At 42.7% G+C, this 25,791-nt stretch overlaps 1 protein-coding gene and 1 long non-coding RNA gene across 4 annotated transcripts in view; both read left to right on the top strand.

The window, feature by feature from the left end:
* The first annotated feature begins 20 nt into the window (after positions 1-20).
* LOC309363903 lies at positions 21-7,569 on the top strand. The gene is made up of 2 exons (XR_014165635.1): positions 21-430; positions 7,299-7,569. It is a non-coding gene; the product is annotated as an uncharacterized lncRNA (long non-coding RNA).
* Positions 7,570-12,713: 5,144 nt separating this feature from the next.
* DNAH1 (dynein axonemal heavy chain 1) overlaps positions 12,714-25,791 on the top strand; it is a 118,660-nt gene continuing 105,582 nt past the window's right edge. For 2 of the 3 annotated variants that reach the window (XM_081900180.1, XM_081900182.1), the window contains exons 1-3: positions 12,714-12,948; positions 24,516-24,723; positions 25,586-25,658. In XM_081900180.1, coding sequence (XP_081756306.1) covers positions 12,746-12,948; positions 24,516-24,723; positions 25,586-25,658 — 484 coding nt within the window. In that variant the 5' untranslated portion in view covers positions 12,714-12,745. Of the gene's footprint in view, positions 12,953-24,515; positions 24,724-25,585; positions 25,659-25,791 lie in introns of all 3 variants that reach the window. The other variant, XM_081900181.1, reaches the window with a different exon arrangement.

Below are 25,791 nucleotides of genomic sequence, written 5' to 3'. Positions count from 1 at the left end.
TGCCCATCAAAGTTAGTCTTAGCCATGCTTGGAGTTACTAAAAGAAAGGGATCATTTAAGTCCCATTGATTTCAATAGGTCTACTCTAAGCATGACTGTGTCTGGGTTTATTATCACACGAATAATCATCATTGTAGTAGGAAATAAATTTATAAGTTTTCCCCCCTTTCCTTTTAATGTTTCTTTTTCCTTTTCTTTTAATGTGTACACATATTTTGCTTTTTTGTATTTAATATGCTTTTCATTTCAATGTTTCATTGCTTTTTATTATTTGAGTTTTCTTTTGTAGAGGGGCGTTCCTCCTACGCTGCAGTTTGGAAATACAAAATGCAGTCGAACAAACAAACAAATATTTGATTTTCATCAGTAGTGGGAGCTCCCTTGTTCTACATTTCAACATGCCCATAAGAAACAATATCTCCAAGTTCAGGTAAGTAAATACTTTTCTTTTTTAAAAAAAATAAAAATACAGACTTGGTGACAAAAAGCAGTATATAAACACATTGGGTTGGGTGGGTTTCAACTAAGTTGTTGCATGTGTGGAAGGAGGTCCACTTGTGCACCGTTTCCCCCCTCTCCCCCTCATGCCCCCTAAAGCTGCTCTGAATTGTTGCTGACATCCATCTGTCTTGAAAGACAATGGGCTGCTCTGAAGGGTTGAAGGAAACTGAAGAAGAAGAAGAAGAAGAAGAAGAAGAAGAAGAAGAAGAAGAAGAAGAAGAATAGTAGTAGTAGTAGTAGTAGTAGTAGTAGTTTGGATTTGATATCCCACTTTATCACTACCCGAAGGAGTCTCAAAGCGGCTAACATTCTCCTTTCCCTTCCTCCCCCACAACAAACACTCTGTGAGGTGAGTGGGGCTGAGAGACTTCAAGAAGTGTGACTGGCCCAAGGTCACCCAGCAGCTGCATGTGGAGGAGCGGGGAAGCGAACTCGGTTCACCAGATTACAAGACTACCGCTCTTAACCACTACACCACACAGATTTATGGGGAGAGGAAAGGGAGGGAAAGTCTTGTTGCATGATTACACCTTGTTCCTCATGCTCGTAGCTCCCTGCTTAGCACTACAGTGAATTCTACCCAATAAATATTATGGTAATAAAATAAATAGCAATCCTAAAGTTTCCATGTGGGGATCTGCATTTGATCTAGTTTTTCTTTCTACACACCTAAAGGTGAAACAGCACTATAATATTTGCAGTGTTTGATAAATCCCTGTCAGTCACAACTGTATTTAGTTTGCATTGCGAGAGGTCTGAATTACAGAAAATGTCAGAATTATAAATGTCTGTGCAAAATACCAAATGGCTCCAGTAATTCCAATTACGTGCCCAAGTTAGGTCAACCTTGGCATCATCTCTAGGAAGAGATGCTCAGTTTTGGCAAACTTTAAATACGAAACCTGACAGATCAAAATAAATCAATAAATAAATAAACCAGCCATCCCTTCTGCTAGATTCTGCATTTATTTCTTCAGAGCTGATAAATTTAAGGCAAAAAGAAAAAGAAAAAAGAAAAAGGGAAAGCTGAATGCTCAATAGCTTCATGAGACTAATTATGATAAACAGCCCCATCGCAGTTAATATCCGGCCATTAATTCCCAGATGGAGCTGTGGAAAATGTCAGGATTGGAAATGTCAGCTCTTTAAGAGGACCTGGCAGCCACTGAAGTGGGGACTGAAGCCTCAGCCTGATATTAGGAAGGGAAGGACAGAGGCACAATTCAGGACTGAGGCAATAAATGGGAGCTGTGCAACTAAGCAGCATCTTCCCACTTGAGTATATGTATCTATTCACTTTAAAACGGGGCATACGCTCCATTTCTCCTAAGAACAGAATCCATAGTGGCTAGTCACATAATATTAAAACATCATAAAATAACCAATAACATTTTTAATTAAATGTTATTTTTTTTTAAAAAATCCCACTACCACAATTTAAAAAGCAGCCCGGAAAACATTTAATGTAACATGAGGAGCCCCCAGTGGCACAATGGGTCAGTGCATCTGGCTGTTAACTGGAGGTTTGGTGGTTCGAACCCACCTAGGGACGGATGTGGTCAGGATTCCTACGTTGTAGTGATCCCTTCCAGCTCTACAGCTCTATGATTCAATGATTTAAAACACTAAGGCAGAGTGAGAACACTGCAACAAATGAAATTCCCACCAAAGAGGAAAGTATGCAAGTGAACAGGACAGGCTTGCCTGATGCTCAAAAGTTAACAATGAAGGTGACATGTGGATCTCTTTTTGGGATGGAGTTCTGTTGCCAGAGTACAGTAGAAATGACTCTCTTCCCCTTTTGGCACTTGTCTGATTTCTGCAGGTAGGGTCACTGGAGGAGAGGCAGTGAGGACCGTCTCAAACGTTGGGTGCTCTCATGTGGGACAAGGTTCTTCTTGACCTAGTGTCAGGTCTTGGTCAACCTCCATGACAAGCTGTAGATGGAGGCTCTGGTTCTGGTATCAGCTGACCAGGGTCCAAAGAATGAATGAAGGGGATCTGTACGGCTCTTCAGTGGGACATGACACAAGGAACCAGGTTTGGAGCAACCATGATATAGAGCTAGCTCCTTAAGTCACCTGGGCTGGCTGAACTGATGAACCCCCGAGTGGCTGGGGAAACCCAGCCAGATGGGCGGGGTATAAGTAATAAAAGTGTTGTTGTTACTGCTGCTGCTGCTGTTACTACGCAATCTGCTTCCGGGGCCACGGGAGGCCTATGTAGGGAATGCGCGCCTTGGGTTAAGAGTGCTTCGGGTTAAGAATAGACTTCTGGAACAAATTAAGTTTGAACCTGAGGTACCACTGTAATGGGCCTGGATAGCAAAATGCTGTTTTCTGAAGGATTGAAATGCCTAGGCCCCAATCAGTCAGTGTCGCTGACTCAGAAAAGCAATCAGGACTGGTCTAGTGTGAGCTTTTGTTCTGCGGATATTTGAAAGGTGGAAAGGGAACCTTTCCTCTCCATATCCTTCTGCTGATTGCATGGAAATCAGATGTCAGAAAGGTGAGTGAGGATTTGTGTTGAGGTACACTGATTATGTTATGCCTAAGGAAAGCATCAAAGCGGGACGACCAGTTTTTGATGGCGTTTGGGCAGAATACTTCTGATCTGCCTAGTGTCGCTCCCTCATGAGGAGAAGCAGATTCTGTTTACAGAAACAGCTCTTGCTCTCTGAAAGCACTGTGAGAGACAGAAAAGCAACAGGAGCAAGAAATGAGAGAAGCTGCACATGAGCAGTGTTCTCCTTTCCACGTGATCCTTAAAGATACAAGATCCCCTTTGAAGGTGCAGGATCCACGTACATCAAAAGGAGAATTTCGGCCAGGTGAAGCTTTTATAGCTACAGTGGAACTACCAAGAGGGCCCTCAAGAAGGTCTGTAGGGAAGGAAGTGAGCTGCCGGGTATTTTCGGCTTGAGTCATTCAGGGTTTTAAACACTAATGTGAGCGCCTTGAATGGGTCCCAGAAACAAACTGGCACAGCTCTGTTTAAAATGAGTTATATGGGATCTAAATGGAACCCCAGCCAGTAATCTGGAGGCTGCATTTTGGACTAATTGAAGTTTCTAAGTCATCTTGAAGGGCAGCTCCACATAGCAGTAATCCAATCTGGAAGTTACTAGAGCATGGAGTCCAGTAGCCAAGCCATTCCTATCCAAAAGGGGCCACAGCTGGCAGACCAGCTGGAAAATAGCATTGCTAACCACCAAGGCCACCTGAGCCTCTAGTGACAGTGTTGAATCCAGCTGGGTGGTGAACAGGATGAAGATTTGAGCATCCCTCCTTCTGCCTGCCACTTCTCTGCTTCAAAATGTGCCCTCCCCACACCACTATTTGGATGTTTGGTGATGAGCTGGGTTCCTAAACCTGAATTTCCCCAAGATGTATTCTCAGACAATCAGAGGGATTAGGCATGATGAGGGAATAAATCAGCGCTCGGTAATTCACCAGCAAGGCAGGCACAGAAACACACAAGATGCAGACAAGAAACACACGGAGAAGCATCAGATGCAGAGGCAACAGTCCTGGACCTTCAGGGTATTACATTTCCCTTTAGCTGAACAGTTTAAGCAAGAGAGCTAGAGTCAAAGAACAAGAAGTTAACAAGAGATAATCACCCTTCATTGCTTGTACCTTGCCCAGTTTCTTGTTAGCACCATTCCTGACCCGGAGGTTCCTGCCACAAATCCACCTGATGCCTGAGCTTCTGCTTGGGGTGGATTAGCAGGAGTTCTGCTGTTTTGCCTTACGAGCTTGGCAATTCAGGAAGCAGACATCTTTGTTTACTGGTGCGCAGTTGGTTGCAGGTATCACAATTGTACACAGGCACCTTAGATGGACACCTCATCAAACAAAATGCATGATTTGACAAGGGTGGGAGGTGACCTGCTTCTTCCCAGTCATAGAGTTGAGAGGGACTCATTTGATTCAACCCCCCTCTCAGTGCAGGACTTGCAATACAGGATTCAGCCACAGCAGGGGTAAGAAACCAGTGGCCCTCCAGAAGTTGTTGGACTACAAATCCACTGGCCATGCTGGCTGAGGCTGATGTGAGTTGGAGTCCAACAATGCTTTGAGGACCATGGGTTCCCCACTCCTGAACTACAGCATCTCTGGCAGCTGAGCATCCAGCCTGTTTCAATGCCATCCAGCAAATGAGGGCCTACCATCTCTTCCTGCTGCAGTCAGTTCCTCTGTCGAACAGCTTTTGCCCTTAGGAAAAACTCTCTAACATGCTGATCACTCTTGCACCTGGAAATGGTCCGTGGCAGCCGTTGCAGTTCTCTGGCACCCTCTATTGTGCCTTTATTTAAGCATGGCTTATGGGGGGTATGGAGGGTGAGAAAAGCTCTAACAGTATGCCCTCGGACATCTGTCAAATGAAAAGAGGCACACTTGTTCTATGGGAGTGTAGCTCCTCATAGTGGGGGGAGAAAGCAAGTGATGTGAACAAGCCAATTCCATGGTGGTTGCTGGTAAACTAAAGCAAAGCCCTTGGGCATGGCTCTGTTGTTGTTGTTTAGTCGTTTAGTCGTGTCCGACTCTTTGTGACCCCATGGACCAGAGCACGCCAGGCTCTTCATGCACGGCTCTACCATATATTTGTTGATTTACTGACAGGACAGGCTTTTTGTAGTAAAGTTTTCAAATTCAGCAACAGGATTTAGGGAGGATTCAGGAGAAAGAAAGAAAGACCACACATCGCTAGTAAATAGGATCATTTTGGAGGACGAGCTCTAGTGTTAGGCATGCAAAGGAAGAATAGTCTCCTGCTGAATCACCATTTACTGTTGGTTGGGAAACAGGTAACAATCAAGGATGGGGCTTATTCACCACATGCAGTCTCTACGATTTGCCCTCAGCTGAATCCATGCTGGTCTCCTGCTTGATTTTTTTCTGTGCAACAGAAAAGAACCAGAGCAGGGATAACTCAGGGCCCGTTGCCTGCGTGAAGAAAGGTGGATAGTTGGCAGAAAGTTCTTTCCCATGACTCATCATACTTTTTCAGAGAATTCATTCAAAACTTCCAGTTTTGCTCTAAAGTGACATGCCAGGAACTAGAGGACAGTTACCACTGCAGTGTCATCTTCTCTTCCACAGTGCAGGAGGAGGGAATGTCAGGCTGCTTAAAACACAACAAGGTCACCTTCCAACACATACTGCATTCCAAGTCCCATTTAGATGTTGCTGTACACACCAGAGGTAGGGCAGGGATCCAATGCACATGACCTGTTTGGTTTCTGCAATGCTCCCAAACTACTATTCATGAAGGTGTCACCTAAACATGTGCAATGACTGTCTCAAGAGCCAGTGTGGTGTAGTGGTTAAGAGCGGTAGTCTCGTAATCTGGGGAACCGGGTTCGCGTCTCCGCTCCTCCACATGCAGCTGCTGGGTGACCTTGGGCCAGTCACGCTTCTTTGAAGTCTCTCAGCCCCACTCACCTCACAGAGTGTTTGTTGTGGGGGAGGAAGGGAGATTGTTAGCTGCTTTGAGACTCCTGAAGGGGAGTGAAAGGCAGGATATCAAATCCAAACTCTTCTTCTTCTTCTTCTTCAAATGGACACACCTCAAGTTAACTGTGAAGCGAATGTGACCTAAGCTTTCAATTTAGATTGAAGCTGGTTTGAGGGGGAAACACACCAAACAGCAGTATTTCTGAAGAAATCGCGGGATAGCACTGCATTGTGGATAATGGTGGGGATAAAGGTAAAGGTAAAGGGACCCCTGACCATTAGGTCCAGTCGCGGACGACTCTGGGGTTGCGGCGCTCATCTTGCTTTACTGGCCGAGGGAGCCAATGTTTGTCCGCAGACAGTTTTTCTGGGTCATGTGGCCAGCATGACTAAGCCGCTTCTGGCGAAACCAGAGCAGCGCACGGAAACGCTGTTTACCTTCCCGCTGGAGCGGTACCTATTTATCTACTTGCACTTTGACGTGCTTTCGAACTGCTAGGTTGGCAGGAGCAGGGACAGAGCAGGTGTACATGCATCCAAAAGCCAGTTTCAGGTTGATGTGGACCATGACTATGTAGGGAGAGTGTTGATAGCTCACAAGTCAAGCACCAGCACATAAATCCATAAGCCCCATGTTTAAAAATCAGCAGTAATTACCAGCAGGCTTATAATCTATGCTAGGGGCTAGGCCTAGGAGACCAAGGTTAAAATCCCCTCTTGGCCATAAAACACATTGGGTGACCTTGGACTAGACACTTGCCTCTCCACCTGATCTACCTCACAGCGTTGTTGTGGGGATTAAGTAAGGAGGATGGAGAACCACCTATGCCACTTCGAGCTGCTTGGAGAGAAAAGTGGTGCTATAAATGCATAAATAAATAAATAAATAAATAAATAAATAAATAAATAAATAAATAAATGAATGTGGACCACAACTCCCATCAGCCCTAGCCAGCATGGTTGAGGGTCAGATATGATGGGAGTTGTGTTCCATAACACCTGGTGAGCACCACATTGTCTGTGTCTGATCTAAGGGATCTGGGAAATGGAAGGCAAAACATTGATGCAAATCAAGTGGGCGAAAGAAGCATGGCCTTGTTGCTTCCCTCTCCCATGTCACAGCCAACTATACAGGTTACCTAGCCCTGATGTCATGATTTCAGCTAGAGAAAGATGATTTTTAATTAGAAGGAACACAGCGTAACGTCTATAAATAGCTTCCTCTTGCTACCCACAAAACACTAGACTATTTTTATAATGCCACATTTTGAAATATGATTAAGTGATTTGTCAGATATATTTTAAGGCTGTTGCCATAACATGTGATATTTACTCCAGATCGACACAACATCATGTGGTTAAGGAGGTGGGTGTAGCGACAGAAATGGAAGGCCCGCTACTCAACAGCCCAGGCGATCACACACACCTCTGCAGAGAGAATCATTAGTGGGACCTAAAATGTCAGCCTTCCCGTTTAGTACAGCTTCACTCCTACTACAACAATATAAATGGAGGCACAAGACCATGACAATGTTACCCAGAATGTCAGCATGTACATTTTAAAGCACATGGAATTAGATGGTAAACAGCCAATTTCTATTTGATCTTCTTTCTGCAGCTTTTGAGAATCGTTGAAAGCTCTTCTGTATTTTCAGTGATATTTTGGATGGGGGTTGATAAAGCACCTATATGGGATGGGGGGTTTCCCATTCATGCGATATCAAACTCCCCTGTTCTGTCAGTGCAAGGATCTGCAGTTGTGCAACTGTGTGTGCCCACGTTCCTCTTCAAATCTGTTCCAGAGAGTTGAAGGAACCCTAGAGGAGATTTAGGCAAGATGCATGTGAGGAGATGGGGGGACATTCTGTTGTGCAAATGGAAATCCTTGCTTTGACAGAACAAGGGAGCTAGCCCCATTTAGTCACAAAATCTGGGCTAAATGCTACACAGAAATACTGAGGTATTACTGTACATCACTTCCAAATGCATGTAATCTAAAGTTTCTAAATTGTGCAGCTTGCGTACAAAGTTTCATTTTCCAAGCTTTTTTTTTTTTGTATTCTTGTATTTCATACCATCGTACCACGGGTTAAGTGCTTAATTCGTTCCGGAGGTCCGTTCTTAACCTGAAACTGTTCTTAACCTGAAGCACCACTTTAGCTAATGGGGCCTCCTGCTGCTGCCAGAGCACGATTTCTGTTCTTATCCTGAAGCAAAGTTCTTAATCCGAGGTATTATTTCTGGGTTAGCGGAGTCTGTAACCTGAAGCGTATGTAACCTGATGCGTATGTAACCCGAGGTACCACTGTATTTGTATTTATGGTAAGGTCAAATTCCATTCCTTTTAACATTGCTGTATAAATATAGCAAATGCAATTTTTTTGGCACTATAGCTATTAGGCTGGCTTCATAACAAGTGGAGAAATACAGTATATTGTTTATCTTTTTTTACCGTGCCTTTTGTGTTGTTTTAGAGCTCTGATCAGGGCCGGATTTAGGTTTGATGATGCTCTAAGCTACTGAAGGTAATGGGGCCCTTTCTATGTCCAGCTGTCCTTTGTCAACAACAAATTGTTGCTGTTTTTTTGTGTTGAATATATGCTATATGGTAATTTATGACCTTAACAGGTATCTAAAGCCATTTGCACATAGCAAAATATGTACTTTATCAAAGTAATTGTTGAACTTCTCTTATATTTTGGAAATGTACATCCAGGGTTTTTTTCCTTTAATTTTTTTTGGGGAACCCCAAGAGAATGGGGCCCTAAGCTATAGCTTGTTTAACTTATACGTAAATCTGGCACTGGCCCTGACAGTGGAGGAGGAATGGGCTCCAGGGGTGGAAGGACAGTCTTCTCTGCTTACAAACCTGCTTTCCTACCTAATATCCTATGGCTCCTTGGACTCAAGGATTGGGCCTAGAAAGGCCTTGCCTATGGGTTGCTCCTTGCTTGATCTCAGACGACAGCAGCATTTGGAGAATTGTACTGTGAGGTGAAGTTACAGAGAACTATCTGTGTCTTACCTTTCTCACACCTGGCATCACATACAATGTAAGGTGTGGGGAATGTGGCCGTGCTTTGGGGGAAATGACCTCATGGGTCAAAATGGGAGCCATGCTGGCCCTAATTTGGCCCATGGCCAGAGATCCCCTACCCCTGGGTCATGTCCCACAATGGTGCCATTATCAGACTATTCATTCAGAATAAACTATTTTAAGACTCTCATTTAGTAGAATTACATGGCTAGTAATGAAGGGGGAAACCCAGTCCCTTTTGGAGAAAAATAATGAATAGCCACAGCCTGTTGGTACTTGTGGATCTTTTCAGTGTCCACCTGAGGCTCATGTCTTGTGGGACATTACGTTTCAGATCTCTGTAAAGGCTGAAGGGTATGGAGACCAAATCAAACGCGCAGACACTTATTTGCCTGTCAATCACAAAACTGTCTGGTCTGCCATGGCTCAGTAGCTTCTTGAACTCCCTGCTAGTTAAACTTCTATGCTTTAATCTTCTGACTCACTGAAGCATTTTGTCTCAAGCCTTGAAACACACAGTAAAAATTAGATGAGATGAACCACAAAGACAGAGAAGGCTTGCTGTGAATTCAGCCTTTGAAGGGCCTTGGAATAAATCACCTAGGTTTTCCACAGGGAATATACTCAGCTGGGGTTCATCTTACCATCCTTTACTACCTTTCAGGAGGGGAATCTATTTCAGGTTGCATTGAAACTGAGAGAATTACAGAAAGTAAAGGCATTGCGCATTCTCTTATACGTTATGCTCTTGCTAAGTAGAAAGAAATGCTTGCGGGATTCATAGGAAACGTTCAGGTCAACAGTTCAACTCGGAAAGTTTCAGACACTAGGTAAAACTTATCTGACACTGGGGAGCTAATCACAACATTAGTGTGCGCTAAACAGTGACCCTGAGTCCTTGGAAGGATGCTTGCCTACACCAAGCTTTTGCACTCCTGATCTCAGGTGCAGCTTCCCTTTCACTGTAGGAAAGCTGGATATTTTCTTCTTTGCTAGTTTCGTTAACACAAGCACTTCACTTTCTGATTCATGGCCACTGAGGGAGGCCCCAGAAGAAGATGGTCATTGCCTGTGGTTCATTGGGTAATCTCCACTGCCCCCTCGTGGCCAAGCTGCTGGCCCCTGTTTATCAGCATATCAAAACTATTTACAGTATTTACTAATACTAGTTGGCGGCCGACCGTGGGATTCAGAAGCTATTCATTAACAAACACTGTCATGCCTAGGTTAAAATCACAAAGGACTCAGATTTGTTTTATTTCTTAATTATGATTATTTTCCAATTTGCATCAGTTGATACTGAAGCTGAACCTTTAGACACATTTTGGGTTGTATACAAAGGCAAACAGTATTGTTATTATTTTTAAAAAGCAAAACAAAAGGGACATGTGCAGAGCAATCCTATGTTGGTTTTCTCAGACACAAATTATACATTCCATAGGATTTTCCATTTTTATATATGGATACTACATTCCCAATCCACTTTGTCCAACCTTCAAAGCATAGCTCATGAAGATGTTTATTTTATTGATGACATGAAAGCGCTTAGAAATATTTTATAGGAAGCGATTCAAAATTGGAATTAAACAAACAAATGTCATAACAACACTGTCATCCTGTACATGACACTCACATAGAAGTCCAATTAAATTCAGTGGGGTTTACTTTAGAGTAGGGATGTATAGAATTGTGCCTAAAGCCTTTTGTGGCTTGGGGCAAGGTGGAAGGTATTACCATTACTGTTAGTAAAGTGGTACCTTGGTTTACAACCATAATCCGTTCTGGAGGTCTGTTTGTAAACCAAAACAGGTTATAACCCAAGCTGAGCTTTCGCCAATGGGGCCTCCAAAAAAAATTTGTTCATAATCCAAAAAACCAGTGGGTTGTAATTAAAAAAAAAAGGTTGCAAACCGGGACGTGCACTTCTGGGTTTGACATGTTTGTAATCCAAAATGTATGCAAACCAAGGTACCACTGTATTGCCTGAAGGCAAAAAACTTGCCACTGACAACCAACACAGATTATTATTATTATTATTATTATTATTATTAATGTATACCCTGCCCATCCGGCTGGGTTTCCCCAGATTGTCACAAACCATTCTTGGCAGTCACTGCTGCATTTATACTATATTGTCTTTTTAAAAATCTGGAGCACAATAAAACCCTTTTGATCTATAAGGCATCTCAAGAGTTCTGCCTGCATAAGCCAAGAATACATACCTTCACCAGGTTGGGAGTCATCATCACCTCAGGGTCCCATCACAGTCAAACCATTACCCAATAATCTCTAATGCCTAAAGGCTGCAATTGCACCTTCTGCCATGACTGGTGCTGGTAAATGTTTTTCAAACTCATGTTGGTAGCTTCAAGAACACTGTCCAGTCATCTCGTCCTCTGTAATACCGTGGGCCAAATAGTTCAAGGTGTCTCAGAATCATTTACCAAGCCCAGGCAGTGCAGGCAGAGTGTCAGATGCTCAGTTTTTGTTTTTTTTAATTTATTAAAGATCTTGGTTCACACAAAAATGTGTGTTGTCTCCCCCCCCCCCCCCGTCATTAAGTTTTTTACATTTGATGTGAGATATTATACAGAGTAAGGTGGGAGAAGGGGGGGGGAGAGAGAGAGAGAGAGAGAGAGAGAGAGAGAGAGAAGGGGAAGAGGGGATTGTGGTGGTACATTTAATATGCTTGTGGGATTTTATGCTAGTCACACATACACACACATATATGTATAGATACACATACTAACATATTTCTTGGTAGTGATGGGGGCCATGGTTGGTTATCTTTAGTTGGCTGCAGTGAGGTTTGTTGGGTGGGGGGGTTGTTGGGTCGGGTCAGCCCGGGTGCTCACTGTTCAATAACCGTAAAGGTAAAGGGACCCCTGACCATTAGGTCCAGTCATGGCCTACTCTGGGGTTGCGGCACTCATCTCACTTTTTTGGCCGAGGGAGCCGGCATTTGTCCACAGACAGCTTCTGGGTCATGTGGCCAGCATGACTAAGCCACTTCTGGCGAACCAGAGCAGCGCACAGAAACGCCGTTTACTTTCCCGCCAGAGAAATTTACCTATTTATCTACTTGCACTTTGAAGTGCTTTCGAACTGCTAGGTTGGCAGGAGCAGGGACCGAGCAACGGCAGCTCACCCTGTCGCAGGGATTTGAACCGCCGACCTTCTGATCAGCAAGTCCTAGAGAAGACCTAATCCATCTTCTCACATGCTCCAAATCCATTATAACCCTCCTGAGATCTACAAATTTAATTAATAATAAGCATAATAGCAATAACAAAAATGGGAGACAACTTTGCAGCATCGTGGAGACAAGGCATCTTGCTTAGAAACATATCCACTTATTTCAAGCAAAGAGACTTCCAGCTGGGTTTTGCCTGGGCTTCTGCGCGCTGTTATCTTGGACACAAATAACTCCTCTTATTTCCCCAGAATTCAGCGCACTTTGCTCATTTAACCATCTTCTGGCTGTGCTTATTCTTATTTATATACACAGGCGTGCACCTCCCTGACCGGACGAAGCGTAACGTCTCTCACTGCTCATCGCCCCGCTCCTGGCTCGAGACTACAGAGCAGCCAAGCGACCTTCCGGCCGACTAAAGGAAACTTCTTCCCCCTCTTCTTTCTGAGCAGCCGACGCGTGTTGGCTCACTACGGGCACAACCAATTTCTCGGTTGTGGGGGGGGGGCGCGGAGAGAGAATAGCGGGAGGAAGAGAGGAATACAGCGAAGTGAGATGCCGAGAAGAAGTCAGACGAGGAAGGGGGGAGGAAAATCTAGGGAGTATCAAAGAAGGCTGCTTGCTTGGGGTAAAGAGGCAGCTGCGTGTCTCCCCGCAGCGGTCCGGAATGGTTCGGTCCCCTTAGCAACCGTCCCCGGCGTCTGTGGCTTGGAGACCAAAGCGGTTTCCCGGCGCAGGAGGAGGGGGAGGCCGGGCAGGTTGGTGCGTACACCTGCACGCTTACTGGGTGGGACTGGGGGAAATGGGCAGCCGGGGGAGGCCTGGGGGAGGGGTCCCAAATGGGATGGGTAGCGGACGGGGATGATAGGGGTGGGAATGCACAGAAGGGAGCGCGCTTTGGCTCTGGGGTCCTGCTTGCAAGTGTCCCTCAGGCACCTGAGTTGGCGAGTCGGCCCAAGTTGGCCGGCTCTTCTCATGCTCTTCATTGCTGAAGCACCTGCTTTCCCCCAGCCTCTGTGCTTCTGGAGGCCTTTGCTTGGAATCACAAGCTGGCAGGGGTGCCAACTTGAATAAAATATGGGGGGGGCAGGTAAGCTCCACCTTGCATAATTAAAGGTAAAGGGACCCCTGACCACTAGGTCCAGTCGTAGCTGACTCTAGGGTTGCACGCTCATCTCGCTTTATTGGCCGAGGTAGCCGACGTACAGCTTCCGGGTCATGTGGCCGGCATGACCAAGCCACTTCTGGCAAACCAGAGCAGCGCATGAAAACGCTGTTTGCCTTCCCGCCAGAGTGGTACCTATTTATCTACTTCCACTTTGACGTGCTTTTAAACTGCTAGGTTGGCAGGAGCAGGGACTGAGCAATGGGAGCTCACCCCATCATGGGGATTCGAACCGCCGACCTTCTGATCAGCAAGTCCTAGGCTCTGTGGTTTAACCCACAGCGCCACCCGCGTCCCACCTTGCATAATTAGGGTTGCCATATTTCAAAAAGTAAAAACCAGGACACCCCAAAAGTTAGGAAGACTGCAGCTGTTGAGCCCAATTGTTGACCCCAAAGTTCCCCCCAGATGTCAATTCTGCCTTTGAAGATCTGAACGTATGGCAGCCCTGTGCATAATCAATCACAACGTGGTGCGCACACCCCTCAAATATTTTATTGGGGTGGACTGAAGACCCCCTGGCCCATAGGAGTTGATGCCTATTCAAGCTGTGGGGAAGCATTGCTACACTAGGGGGAACATTGCTTGAGGGCTTCCAGTGGGCATCTAGGTTGCCCTCTGGCAGAGCAGGGTTCTGCAATGGATGGGCCATTGGCCTGATGCAGCAGGCCTCTTTTGTATGTTTCTCTGATTTACCCAGCCAGAGCTGGAAAGCAGGACAGGTCCTGATCCATTTGCTGAGCCATTACAACCTAATGTGTTGGTCAGAAGATGCTGTAGTTACCTAACCTGACCTGGCCAGCAAGGGCATTCCTGGACCTCTGAAAGATCCTCCCAGGGAAGTTTCTGAAGTCATCACACTACTGTAATAAAACACCTAGGTGTATTTCAGCAAGGATACAGTGTGCCTTTGATTTGGCCTGTCTTAGCCAGTGAAATGGCTGGGTTTTACTTTAATGTCATCATGCAGTTTTCCATCTTTGGGCAAAAGATTCTTGCATCACAGTGTTGGACCAGATGACCCTTGTGGTCCCTTCCAACTCTACAATTCTATCATTCTATGAAATACTGTAATGAAGCAGTCCCAGCTCCCTTTGAATTAAATGTCAGAATCCTGTATTTTAATGTATTACAGCGGGCAGAAACTCCACGTCATAGGACATTGAACTAAGCTTCCTCTGGTAGTTGTGGCATCGTTTTCCTTGAAGATTTTGTGTTATTGTTTCATTTTCATGAAAGGGTGGCACCTGAAAGAGTTTATTAGGCGAAGTGCATCCTAAGTCAGATCAGATGGTTAGGCAGGGTGACTTGGGAAGTCTCTTCTGGTGGCTGGAGGAACTGGACCAATGATGGTCAGTCTTTAATAACAGAGAAGTTGTCAAAGCACTGTAGTAGCATACCTTAGGATGTGGGGAATACTTTTTAAATTCACTTGAAGCTTTAAAACCGTTTGTGAGCAAAGATTACACAGTTAAATATGAACTTTTTCTTCATATAGAGTGTCTTCTGTTAGTACTTAAAATTTGAACAGAATATATTGGTTTAGGACTTAGATGAAGTTCTCTAAAATCAAATATGGTTTTATATTCACTGATTTAATAGGAGATTCAATCATACGTCTAGAACTACTTAATGAGGCTGCAATCATGCCCACTTTCCTGGGAGTGAGCTACACTGAGCTCAGTGGGACAGTTCTGAGTAAACTTGCATAGATTTGTGCTGTACATGTATTTTTGTGTCTTTTTCAGCACTCCCAAAGGGACAGGAGAAAGTTGCACTGTTCTTGTACTAATATTGTTTTTAGACCATATTATCATCATAATGCTATCATAAATTCTTTAAAATGGCATTAATTGGAGATAGAAGATATAAAGATACTACAAAAGATAAAACATTCCTGTGATATTTATCCTATTTTTGTTTGTGTGTTAAGATGTTGGGATTCTGTTTTCTTATTTGGCTTGTTTCTTATGCTTCCTTCATTAGGTTTCTCATACCTAGAGCATAAACTACAATTTTCCTGGCAATTTTTTTGTTTTAGTTTTTGCTCTAGGAATGAAAAGTGGAAGGACTATTTGACAGCAGGTTTTCATGTTTACAGTTCAGTGTTATTTTTGCCTATATTGACCCTTCCTTAATCCCCTGCACATCTGTATGGACAAGTATGATTCATTGAAAAGGTAATGTTGACAGGGGGATCTTCTATGCAATTATTGGTATTGGTTCTTCAGGGACCTGCTTTTATATCAGAACATTTATGCTTTATCTTTTACCATAGTGTATGAATTCATAGTCCATAGTATCTGAGAGAAGAGTTTTCAGGGTTCAGTACCATCTGGAAGCTATTTTCTCAAATTCCAAATGTTTTGGGGACTGGTTGCAGTTACTCAGGACTGACAGAAACTCACTCGGCATATCTTTAAGCCACATTGTGGCTACTTTCTGTGTCCTTAGACTAAACCCTGACATTAAAACATGTTCTGAGACTGAATCCTGGTACATTCAGCCATGCATGGCTTATATTTAGAGAAAATCTTTGTGCTCTTTGGTTCTCAAAGAGAAGCTAGATGCCATTTTCACATATTCTTTCAAGCATATTTAAGGCTAGCTTTTAGGGAAATACCATCTTCTGTGATATCACAGGAGCTTTAGCACAATAGTTTATGTTATTTAGAACCAGGATTTGGAGTTGTAGGCGCAGAGGTTTTTTTTTTTTTTTTAAATCAACCACTGCTTGCTTATTTCCCTGATGAATGGGGCACTAGGAATGCATAAGCAGAAAGAGAATATTATTCTCCCTCAGATATTTGTCTGTCAGCCAATCTGATGTTTCTCCTTTCAGCCTTTTATTGTTATTTGGATTGCTTTTTGAAAGTATTTTTTTTCTTTGCCTGTTAAAACAATTGAGTCATTTTGAACCCTATTTTAAAAAGCAATGGTTTTCCTAGCCCATTTGGCTGAAATGTTGAATCAAAGAGTTGAGGCTGCAGCATCAAAAGCTCATCCAGAGAGTAAGAAAAATGAGTGGTTATTCAATGTCTTGGATATGTAATTGTGGCTTTGACTGAGGAATTGATATTGTCATCATGGCACACATGATTTATATTGTGTCAGCATTTCTATTATAGCATGATCTCATTTCTCAGTGCCATTACACAGTCCTTGCCTTGAATAATGTTGCAGACTTATCCAGAAAATATGCTTTTGAGACGTTGAAGAACTTGTGGTATATCTTGATGAATGTTTTGTTTCTGCAATGTATGGATGATGATCAGCAGTAGTAGCAAATATTAGTGTCAGTGAAATGTTTTAAAAACAATTTCCCCCTGAATAAGATCATAGTTTATTTCATAAAATATGGAAGCATTTACTAACCTGCTTTAAGTAAGGAAAAGATTACTCTTTGACCTTCTTCTTTGGCAATGGAGGAAAAATATATGATTTGGGTGTAAAATAAAATTATGCAGCCCAATCATATAAAATATTATAATTAGAAGCCACCCATTTCTTTAAAAAGCCAGTGTACAACAATATATTCATTATCAGTTTTGAAGCCCAACTGCATGAAATTCTTATAAGCAATAGAATGACACATGTGAAGAAGAACTAATATTTGTTGACCAGTAGAAAGGAACTCTTATTTTCCATCTCTTCTATTAAGAGAATTGCTTAGCACAATAAAGAAGCCAACAACGTTTCCCTTGAGTAAGGAGAACTTTGGCTTAGGACTTTGAGGAAGGAGCAGATTTCACAAGCATCCAAAAATCATGATTGCAGCAGGGTTGCCACATCTTAACTGGCACTGGCTCCAGCAAAACAAAAAAAGTTTCAGCAGATCTTGAATAACAGCTTTGGTGGCAACCCTACATCAAGGACTTCCCCCATTCATACCCCACAGCCTCCCCAGATCTGCTCTAGGGGACTGGGGAAACCTCTAGAACAGATTCAAGGGGTGTATGGGAGGAAGGAGAGGGGAGTCACATTGCGCAAGTGCAATTTATTCTTCTAATGAGACCATGACATATCACTACTTTAGATACAACCCTTGGGCATACTCACTCTGTTTTGTTTTTCTTTTTTAAAACCTCATTCTACATAGTTGGTTTAGTGAGCAGATTGTCAAGAGTTAAATAAATAGGTGTTTTGGTAAATTATTTTCAAGCCAGGTTTTCTTTTCCTGTACTCTGGAAAGACTGTGCTATTTCACAATAGTCAAGACTTAGTATGAGTACTTCCTCCTGTGCATCTGACAGATGGGCATTCCTTTGATCAGCATACCGAGCAGCAGTTTATTTTAATTGGTGGATAGATTTTGGTGATTGCACAGAACTCCAGCGAAGTGTCGATGACTGTACCAGCTGCACAGCGGTTGAGATTCAGTTGAATCCATAATGCATAGGTGAATTGCTCACTCCCCGTCCCTCACGACTGTCAGTGGACTTCAGCTCTGTCCTGCTCAGCGTATATACAGTGGTACCTCACAAGACAAATGCCTCGCAAGACGAAAGAGTTTTCCGTTTTTTGAGTCGTTCCGCAAGACAAATTTCCCTATGGGCTTGCTTCGCAAGACGAAGCGTCTTGTGAGTTCTTGCGAGTTTGTTTCCTTTTTCTTAAAGCCGCTAAGCCGTTAATAGCCGCTAAGCCGCTAAGCTGTTAATAGCCGCTAAGCCGCTAATAGCCGTGCTTCGCAAGACGAAAAAACCGCAAGACGAAGAGACTCGCGGAACGGATTAATTTCGTCTTGCGAGGCACCACTGTACCCCAAGCAGTGGTGAAGCTTGAATTAACCACAGCATAGCTTACCATGCCATATCTGTTAAGTTGTGGGTGAACATATCAGACGACACAGCGATTCTTCAAACAGCTCTTGTTTATTCACAGGCCAGAGCAGAACTGAACTGAAGGGTTCAGTCAGCCTGCTTATGTAGAGCTCCAGTACAACGTAACTGTAACAATTTTCTAAAACTATCCAATCACTCAACGTCACTTTCGATCTCTTATTTGCATAACTATCTACAGTATCCCCCTGCTGGCCCAGGGTGAGAACTTCAGTACATAACAATATCCATATTGCCTAAATACCATACTTTTCTGTGTATAAGATGAACTTTTATTATATGAAAATAACATTTAAAAATTGGGCTCATCTTAGACACAGGTAGTGCAGAGCGGGTAGGGGGGATTGTTTGCTGCCGCGAGCAGTATATTGGCACCAGCGTTAGTGCAGGTGATTGGTGACTGTGGCAATGGCTACTGTCAGTTGGCCACTTCTACAGCAATTGGGCGTGTGATTGGCGTGTGCTGTCTGTGAGCGGTGAAACGATAGGTTGCTTCTGCGTTGCGTCGTGCGATAGGAATTGTTGTCCAGGTGGGTGAAAGTTCTTAGGCATTCCCCCCCCCCAAAAAAAGCTCAACAACTCTGCGCAATCTCCCTTTTTAATTTAATTAGTCCTTCTTATACACGGGGCGTCTTATACATGGAAAAATACGGTAATGTGTCCTTAAAAGCTGCCATTTCCCAGCATTTTGGAGCTTGAATGCACATCCCTTAATGCAACATATTGAACCATGAAGTTTTTTGTTAATTGAATTTGATTGTTTTTTGACATTTGTATTACTATAACTACTACTGTTAGACAAAAGCAAATATTAGATGTTCCTTTTCACCTAGACAGCAGCCCATTTTCCAAAGCTTGCAGTGCAAATCAATAAATCTTTCCAGAAAAACCACCAAAGCATAGTCTATAAAAGAAAAAATCACACCATCTGTCAACATCCTGAAGTCTCTTATCAAATGTTCAGCTTATTCAAAATAAGTAATTTCTTATCTGTACATTCCCAAATTCAGCATGAACCATTATCAATTGTACATCTCCTACACTGAGAGGTTTCAAATCAGTTCTGTTGAACTATTTTCTAACTATAAGCCCCAATTCCTCATTATATGATAGAAGACTGTGATTCTGCTAGCTGTGGCTCTGTATTTTGGTTGCCTCATTTGTGTTTCTGTCCCATACTGTGGACATAGATATATAAATGAGATGTCAAATCAACTCATAAAAGAGATTATTTAAAAAACTGGTTTTCCAGATTGCTTTAAAAAGTCACAGGGACTTGACAAATGGCAGAACCAGAGATAAAATACAAATTAAGTAAGCTTTTAGTCTTTAAGCTCTATGACATCACTAGGTGAGGGCCAAACCAGATGTGTGTCTGTTTGCTAATCTTATGTACTGAGTTGAATAGGATCCAAACTGCAGCGGTCTGATTGGTCCTAGAACAATAGGATTCAGAATGCAGCAGTCTGATTGGTCCTGGAACAATGCAGCAGTATGATTGGTTGGCAGGAACCACCCAATCATGCTCCAGATAGAAGTGAATCCACAACCTGATTGGCTTACAGTAGAATTCCGGAATTAGCCAATCATGTGCAGCCCATTGTGTAAATAATGTATATAAAGCAGATACTTTGAGGGGACTTTCATTAATTCCTCCTCACCACTATGAGCTGAATAAAGAGCATGAAATCACTTTGCGACTCTGAGTATATTTCAGCTAAACATGCACTTGCTGGGTTGGCTATAAAGAGAGGGTTGTGGGGGTGAGTCTACTTCAGTCACAGAGCGGAGCAAATGCAACCCCTCCTTACTCATGTACTCCATTGTTCAGAGACCTAGTCCCACGGCTGACTCACCTTATCCCCAAATAATAAACTATTATGTAGATGTCCTCTACTGTTTTAAGGGCTGCTTCAAACATTATGAATTTCACAAAGAGAATATTTCCACATCAAATGCTTGCAGAGCTCTTGAAGATCATCAAATGGATGATTATTCATGTGCCTTTTACATTGAATGTGTATGTACTGAGAAGACCTAGTTGCATCTCTATTTCTGGAGTGATTGATCGAATCACACAGAGCTGATTGGAAGAGGGCTTTCTAGAGCAGTGAATAACAGAAAGCTGTCTTAATCCAGTTCAGACTATGTGTTCATCTAGCACAGTGATGTCTACTACAATGCAATGACAGTGGCTATCCAGGGTCTCAGGCAGAGAAGGGTCTTTCACATAACCCTGAACCTTTTTTAACTGGAGATGTCAGGGACTGAACCTGTGAGCTTCCATCTGCAACTGAGCTTCAGTCCCTTCCCAATTGTGCATCACCCAATACTTGGTGTTTTAGGAACCTTTAGAAACGCATTAGAACCTGAGAGTTGTTGTTATTTTGCTTTTCTTTCTTTGTATAGGCAAGTAACCAACACAGTCCTTTGGACCAAAATATCTTTTAGCCTACATTGTTGTTCCGACGCAATACATAAAGATGAGGCTGAGAAGACTGAATATGTTGGTCCCCAAATTGACCTCTAGATAATCAGGTTCTGTAACACACATATTTTGCCTGGAGTGGATATGCAGAAATTCATAAGTGTGATTGCCCTATTTCTTTCACATATGATTAGATCAGTACTGAAATAGCAAATTGTGGTGATATTGGCAGTGTTGTCATTAGGCTACAGAGATGACTTCCCACAGAGACAAAAAGCAGTAATTCACACCTCATGCAGGGCTGTAGCTTCAGGGCGTCTGTACATCATGTCTGACACCATGGTATCTACCTATCATCTATCTATCTATCTATCTATCTATCTATCTATCTATCTACACACACACTATAGATTTTGAAGTTGAATACTGCAGCAATGTGTGCATTAGACTGAACTGATTACTGTATAACAGTAGCTGCCATACTGTGTACCTCTAAGTGTGACTGGATCAACTGATTACTCCTGATGCAGAGATGCAGCTGGGTCACCCACCCTCAGGTGGTGGCCCATGGTTGTTTCCTACTGGAGGCACACTCAGAATAGCAACTCAGGTGGAAATGCTTAGCTGTGGTGTGCACAATGTCTCAGGTTCAGTCCCTGTAAGTGGGGCTAGGAAAGACTCCTCTGAAACCATGGAACGCCCCTTCCAGTCAATGTAGACAATATTCAGCTAGATGATGATCATCATAATCATTTTCTTATTTATATCTTGCCCATCTGGCTGGGTTTCCTCAGCCACTCTGGGTGACTTACAACATAAATAAATAAAGCATTGTAAAATACCAAACATTAAAAACCTCCTGATACAGGAAGTTTCAGATATCTTCTAAACATTACATAGTTCAATGGCCAACTGCCTGGCTTAGTAAAGCAGCTTCCTGTGTGTAGTCAATATTTTAATGTTCTAAAACTACATATTTTCATATCTGAGGCAAAGTATTTCTCCCATTTTAATTCAGAAAATAAGTGGAGCCTCAGCGGTTAGAAGTTTGGGAAACATTAGTTTAAAAATTGAAAAACAAGGGCCTGAGTATTAATTGTCATTTTTAAGCATAATTGTTATACATTAATGCGTAATTGTTATAAATATGTCATGGGGAAACCCACCCCCATCCTACGCAATAGTTCCTTTGAGTAAATTACATATTCCCAGATTTCAAGCCCAAATATCTCACTGCAGGGAAAATATTATCTCCTTATCCGTTTTAGTTCATTGTTGTTAAGGCAGGGTGGTGTGGAGTCCTGCAACTGAAGCATCACTAGAGAAGAGAGGCACAGTTCTCCTTCTGTGTCCTGGCCAATTATTATTATTATTTATTTCTGTATTTATCTAGTTTCAGTAGTGGTTGTTCTGATGCTGTACCCTTGCAACGGGGCAGTGCTTCTGCACCCTTTTAACAAGCAATATGCCAAAGACCAGGAAGTGCTCATTTTTCTTCTCCTAACCATGACATGACATTTCAAGAATATTCTGTTTGTTGTTGTTGTTTTTCAAATGGTGAAGGCCTTGTGCCAGCTCTCTTTCTGCTAAATGGAGGAGAACTAGTATGGCTACAACTTAGAAAAGAAAGCCACTTTTTAAGAAGGCCCTTTAGAGGAAAAAGTATATTGTGGCAGTTACTTCATGAAAGTGCTAACTTGCTGAGCCAGCACAAAACAGAGCAGGCTGACCCCCTCAAAGGTATGTAGATTTTGCTCGTGTCTTGGTTTTTATTGCCATTTCACCTTCATAATTAAGAGACAGCATCTGCTCAGTCACTGATCACCAAACCTTATTCGCTGGTGCCGTCCCACTATGTTGCGGCCATCCATGTGTGGTAGTCGCAGCCAATCAGGAAAGATCTTGCTGTGAGAGGTTAGGTTGGGCACATAAAGAATAGCTTTGGGGGCCAGATTTTGCACAACAAAAGACTGCAGTAGCCTCTTGCCAGAATGCTGAGGGCAGCCCTTAATTAACACCCTCATTTACATAAGTATCTTTATATAGCTTGGATACCCAGGCTCATTATAATTGCTTGTGCTTGCATTTAACCTGACAGCTGAATAGAAATTGTGAGAGGAGATCACCCAGGAAAAAAGGAACAACCAGACAATTAAACAAAAAGGCTCCTGCAGCCATTTTCTGAATTTATTTTAATTAGTAAAGAAGCTGAAACCAAACACTTTACATTTATTCTATTCTGAAGTTTTGTTTTTTAAAGAATCCTAGTGTTCTTTATGGTTTATGCAATGGTAAGATAACCAGAGGTTTTTTTTTGGTAAAGGTCTATTTGTTTTGACTTTCGTTAGATTTGGGTATAACTTGATTCCATTATGTTGTGGGATCCATTTTATTATGGAAAGTATTTCTTTTTCATTTAATATTGTAACAATACAATTACTGGCTTATGGTCAGAGCTTAAATAGCCTAGATCCAACATACAGCACAATCCTAACTCTAAGATGTTGATGGGTGGGTACAATGAGACAAATACAAATATAGCTTATTTACAGTCCACCAACCACAAATTAAGAAAATTATAGAATATATCAGATCATTAAAAGAGAAGGGAGGAGAACAGCTGCTGGTGGGACTGGAGATTTTTCTTCATTGGAGCTTCAGCTGGGCCCTAGTGGGAGGAAAGGTCTCCCATTGGCAGTAGCAAGCAGAAAGGCCAAAAGTGAAATACATCAGGCACCTGGTGCCAATGGCTTTGGATCCCTTAGATCCAAGGCCTCATGAATTCCCCAAGGGCCCCCCCCCCCACGCTTGAGCCACCTCAGCTATGCCAGTCTGGAGATGACATAGCAATACAGTCATACCTCGGGTTAAAGTTGCTTCAGGTTGAGTGTTTTCGGGCTGCGCTCCGCGGCGACCTGGAAGTAACGGAATGCGTTACTTCTGGGTTTCGCCACTCACCCATGTGCAGACACTCAAAATGACATCACATGCATACGCAGAAGCGACGAATCGTGACCCGCAGACGTGGGTTGTTTCGCTTCAGGATGCGAACGGGGCTCCGGAACGGATCCCGTTCGCATCCAGAGGTACCACTGTACCATCAACAGAATCGCCCCTACCTGCCCAAGCCAGCATGAGCCAGCAGCAGGGCTTGGGATGCGCCAGTAAAACCACTGCTTCACTCTTTTCCAAACCAAACGAGGATTGCTCTATGAAACAGGCTTAAGCTAATTAATTTCAACAGGCTTAAGTATGTCTCACTCCAAATTGGATGCATGTTGGCCATGCATTTTGACAGATTAATATGATTGTTAGGAGAAATCTGGTTGACCACTGTTGGAGTCAAATGGCTTAGATGATTCTTTAATAGATGAATGGGGTATACAGGTCATACCAAGGATAAAGCTTTGAAGTGTGAGATGATTTTCAGTTGGATTAGCATTTATAAAGTGAGCTTGAGCCAGAGTGAATCTCCAGAGTTTTAGTCCTGGTTGGGGGAACCTTTTTCAGGCAGATTACATCCATATTCTGCATTATTACAGTTTAAGTTTACGGTGCCTGTGGTTCCCTTCCCAAAATCTTTTTCAGGTCTGGAGAGGAGAATCTCTATAAGTGTATTATCACATCTCTGATTAACTAGCCCCATCCACCTGAGATCTGATGTGGACAGTTCTGAGTTGAGTTCATGGTTTCCATGTTTCAACAGACCCCAGTCCCCTTCATTATGCAACTCAAGCACTAAACATGATTTGTAGCATGTACATGAGCCTTTTCATTACTTCATCTGATTAGTAAGTTGCCCTGAAAATTGGAAGTTCTGGGATACAGAGCTATTATTAATAATTTATTTCCTCTTTATGATGTGAAGAACAGCCTCACAATTCCTACCCCTAGGAGATCAAAGAGCAGGATGGATAAAGTCAAGAAGGAACTGACAGAGTCATTGGGAAGGAGTCCCTATCCCCCTTACCCCAGTAGCCAGGGTTCAGAGAGCCTTCCGGGAACCAGCAAAACCTCGTCGGGCAGTAAGAAGTACCCACCGATAAAAGAAAGGGGATTTTACTCAGATGTCCTTACACCAGGAGCTTTAGATCTCTTGGGGGTAAGTGAATAGAACCTCTGTCTATCATTGGTCTGTAGACAGTTGAAATATAAATGACACAAACTGCTGTTAGAATGAGAGATAGATAAATGTATTTTAAGAAAATATATTTTGAAGTTCCATTTCTGTTTTCTGCCCCACCTCTTCTCTTTCCTCTAAAGATGTTTTTCATGTCATAGGAAGGTAGGAATGTTATTTTTATTTATTTCTCCTCTTAATACTGGTACATTTTAGAGCTTTGAGGAGTTGGGTGATTTTCATGAAAAAGTCGTTTTCGATAGTATCTCATGTGTTTTTAGGAAGTGAAATGGCTTTCCCTTAATGGTACCCCTCATGCTTCAGTTTATTGGCTTTTTCAAAAGGTAAAGAGTTTCAATTTCTTTCTTTCTTTCTCTTTGAGAACAGGAAAAGGGGGTTGAGACTTGTAGAAAAATGAGTGGAGATTGGTTTATATCAGGCCTGTCCAACCGGTTGATCGCTCACCCCTACCCCCAAAAGCTCTTATAGTGGTACTAAGATGAGGGAAGGAATTCCACTCGATGATTACTGGAGGCTTCTCCAGATTTATTATACTTCTTAACCGTTAACTACTAACACATTTTCTCTTCAGCTGTAGAGGCTGGGAATGTGTTTGTCTTTTAATTAATGTTGAGAATCTCAGGGAATTGCACAAGCCACTGGATGTACCATCAGATGTCATATCTCATTCTTTGCAGTCTGATTGCTATTATGAAAACTAGCTCACCAGATCATAGCTTGCTTTTTCTTTTCTCTCTGTATATGACCAATTCTTGTTTGCTCATTGAATTCTATACATGTTTCTGTACTGTCTCTTTGTAATCTTTATTATATTAAATTTCAGGATGTGAGTGCAGGTCCGAATGTATACAGGGACTTACTGAAACAGTCAGAGCATGAGGATCACACGCCAAAAGGTAAGCACACTGAAAAGGCTGTTATCATCACTTTCCTCCCTAGGAAATTGGAAGAAAGTTAAGCTCCTGTAACTGGGGGGTAATGTGAACTTTGAAGAGTATGATTGATCATTGACGGTGCCAAAAGGAACAG

Source organism: Podarcis melisellensis (genome assembly GCF_964234715.1).
Source record: "Podarcis melisellensis genome assembly, chromosome: 2".
In the NCBI taxonomy this organism is placed as follows: domain Eukaryota; kingdom Metazoa; phylum Chordata; class Lepidosauria; order Squamata; family Lacertidae; genus Podarcis; species Podarcis melisellensis.
The sequence above is the reverse complement of the archived record's forward strand: the minus strand, read 5'-3'. Positions and strand labels throughout refer to the sequence as shown.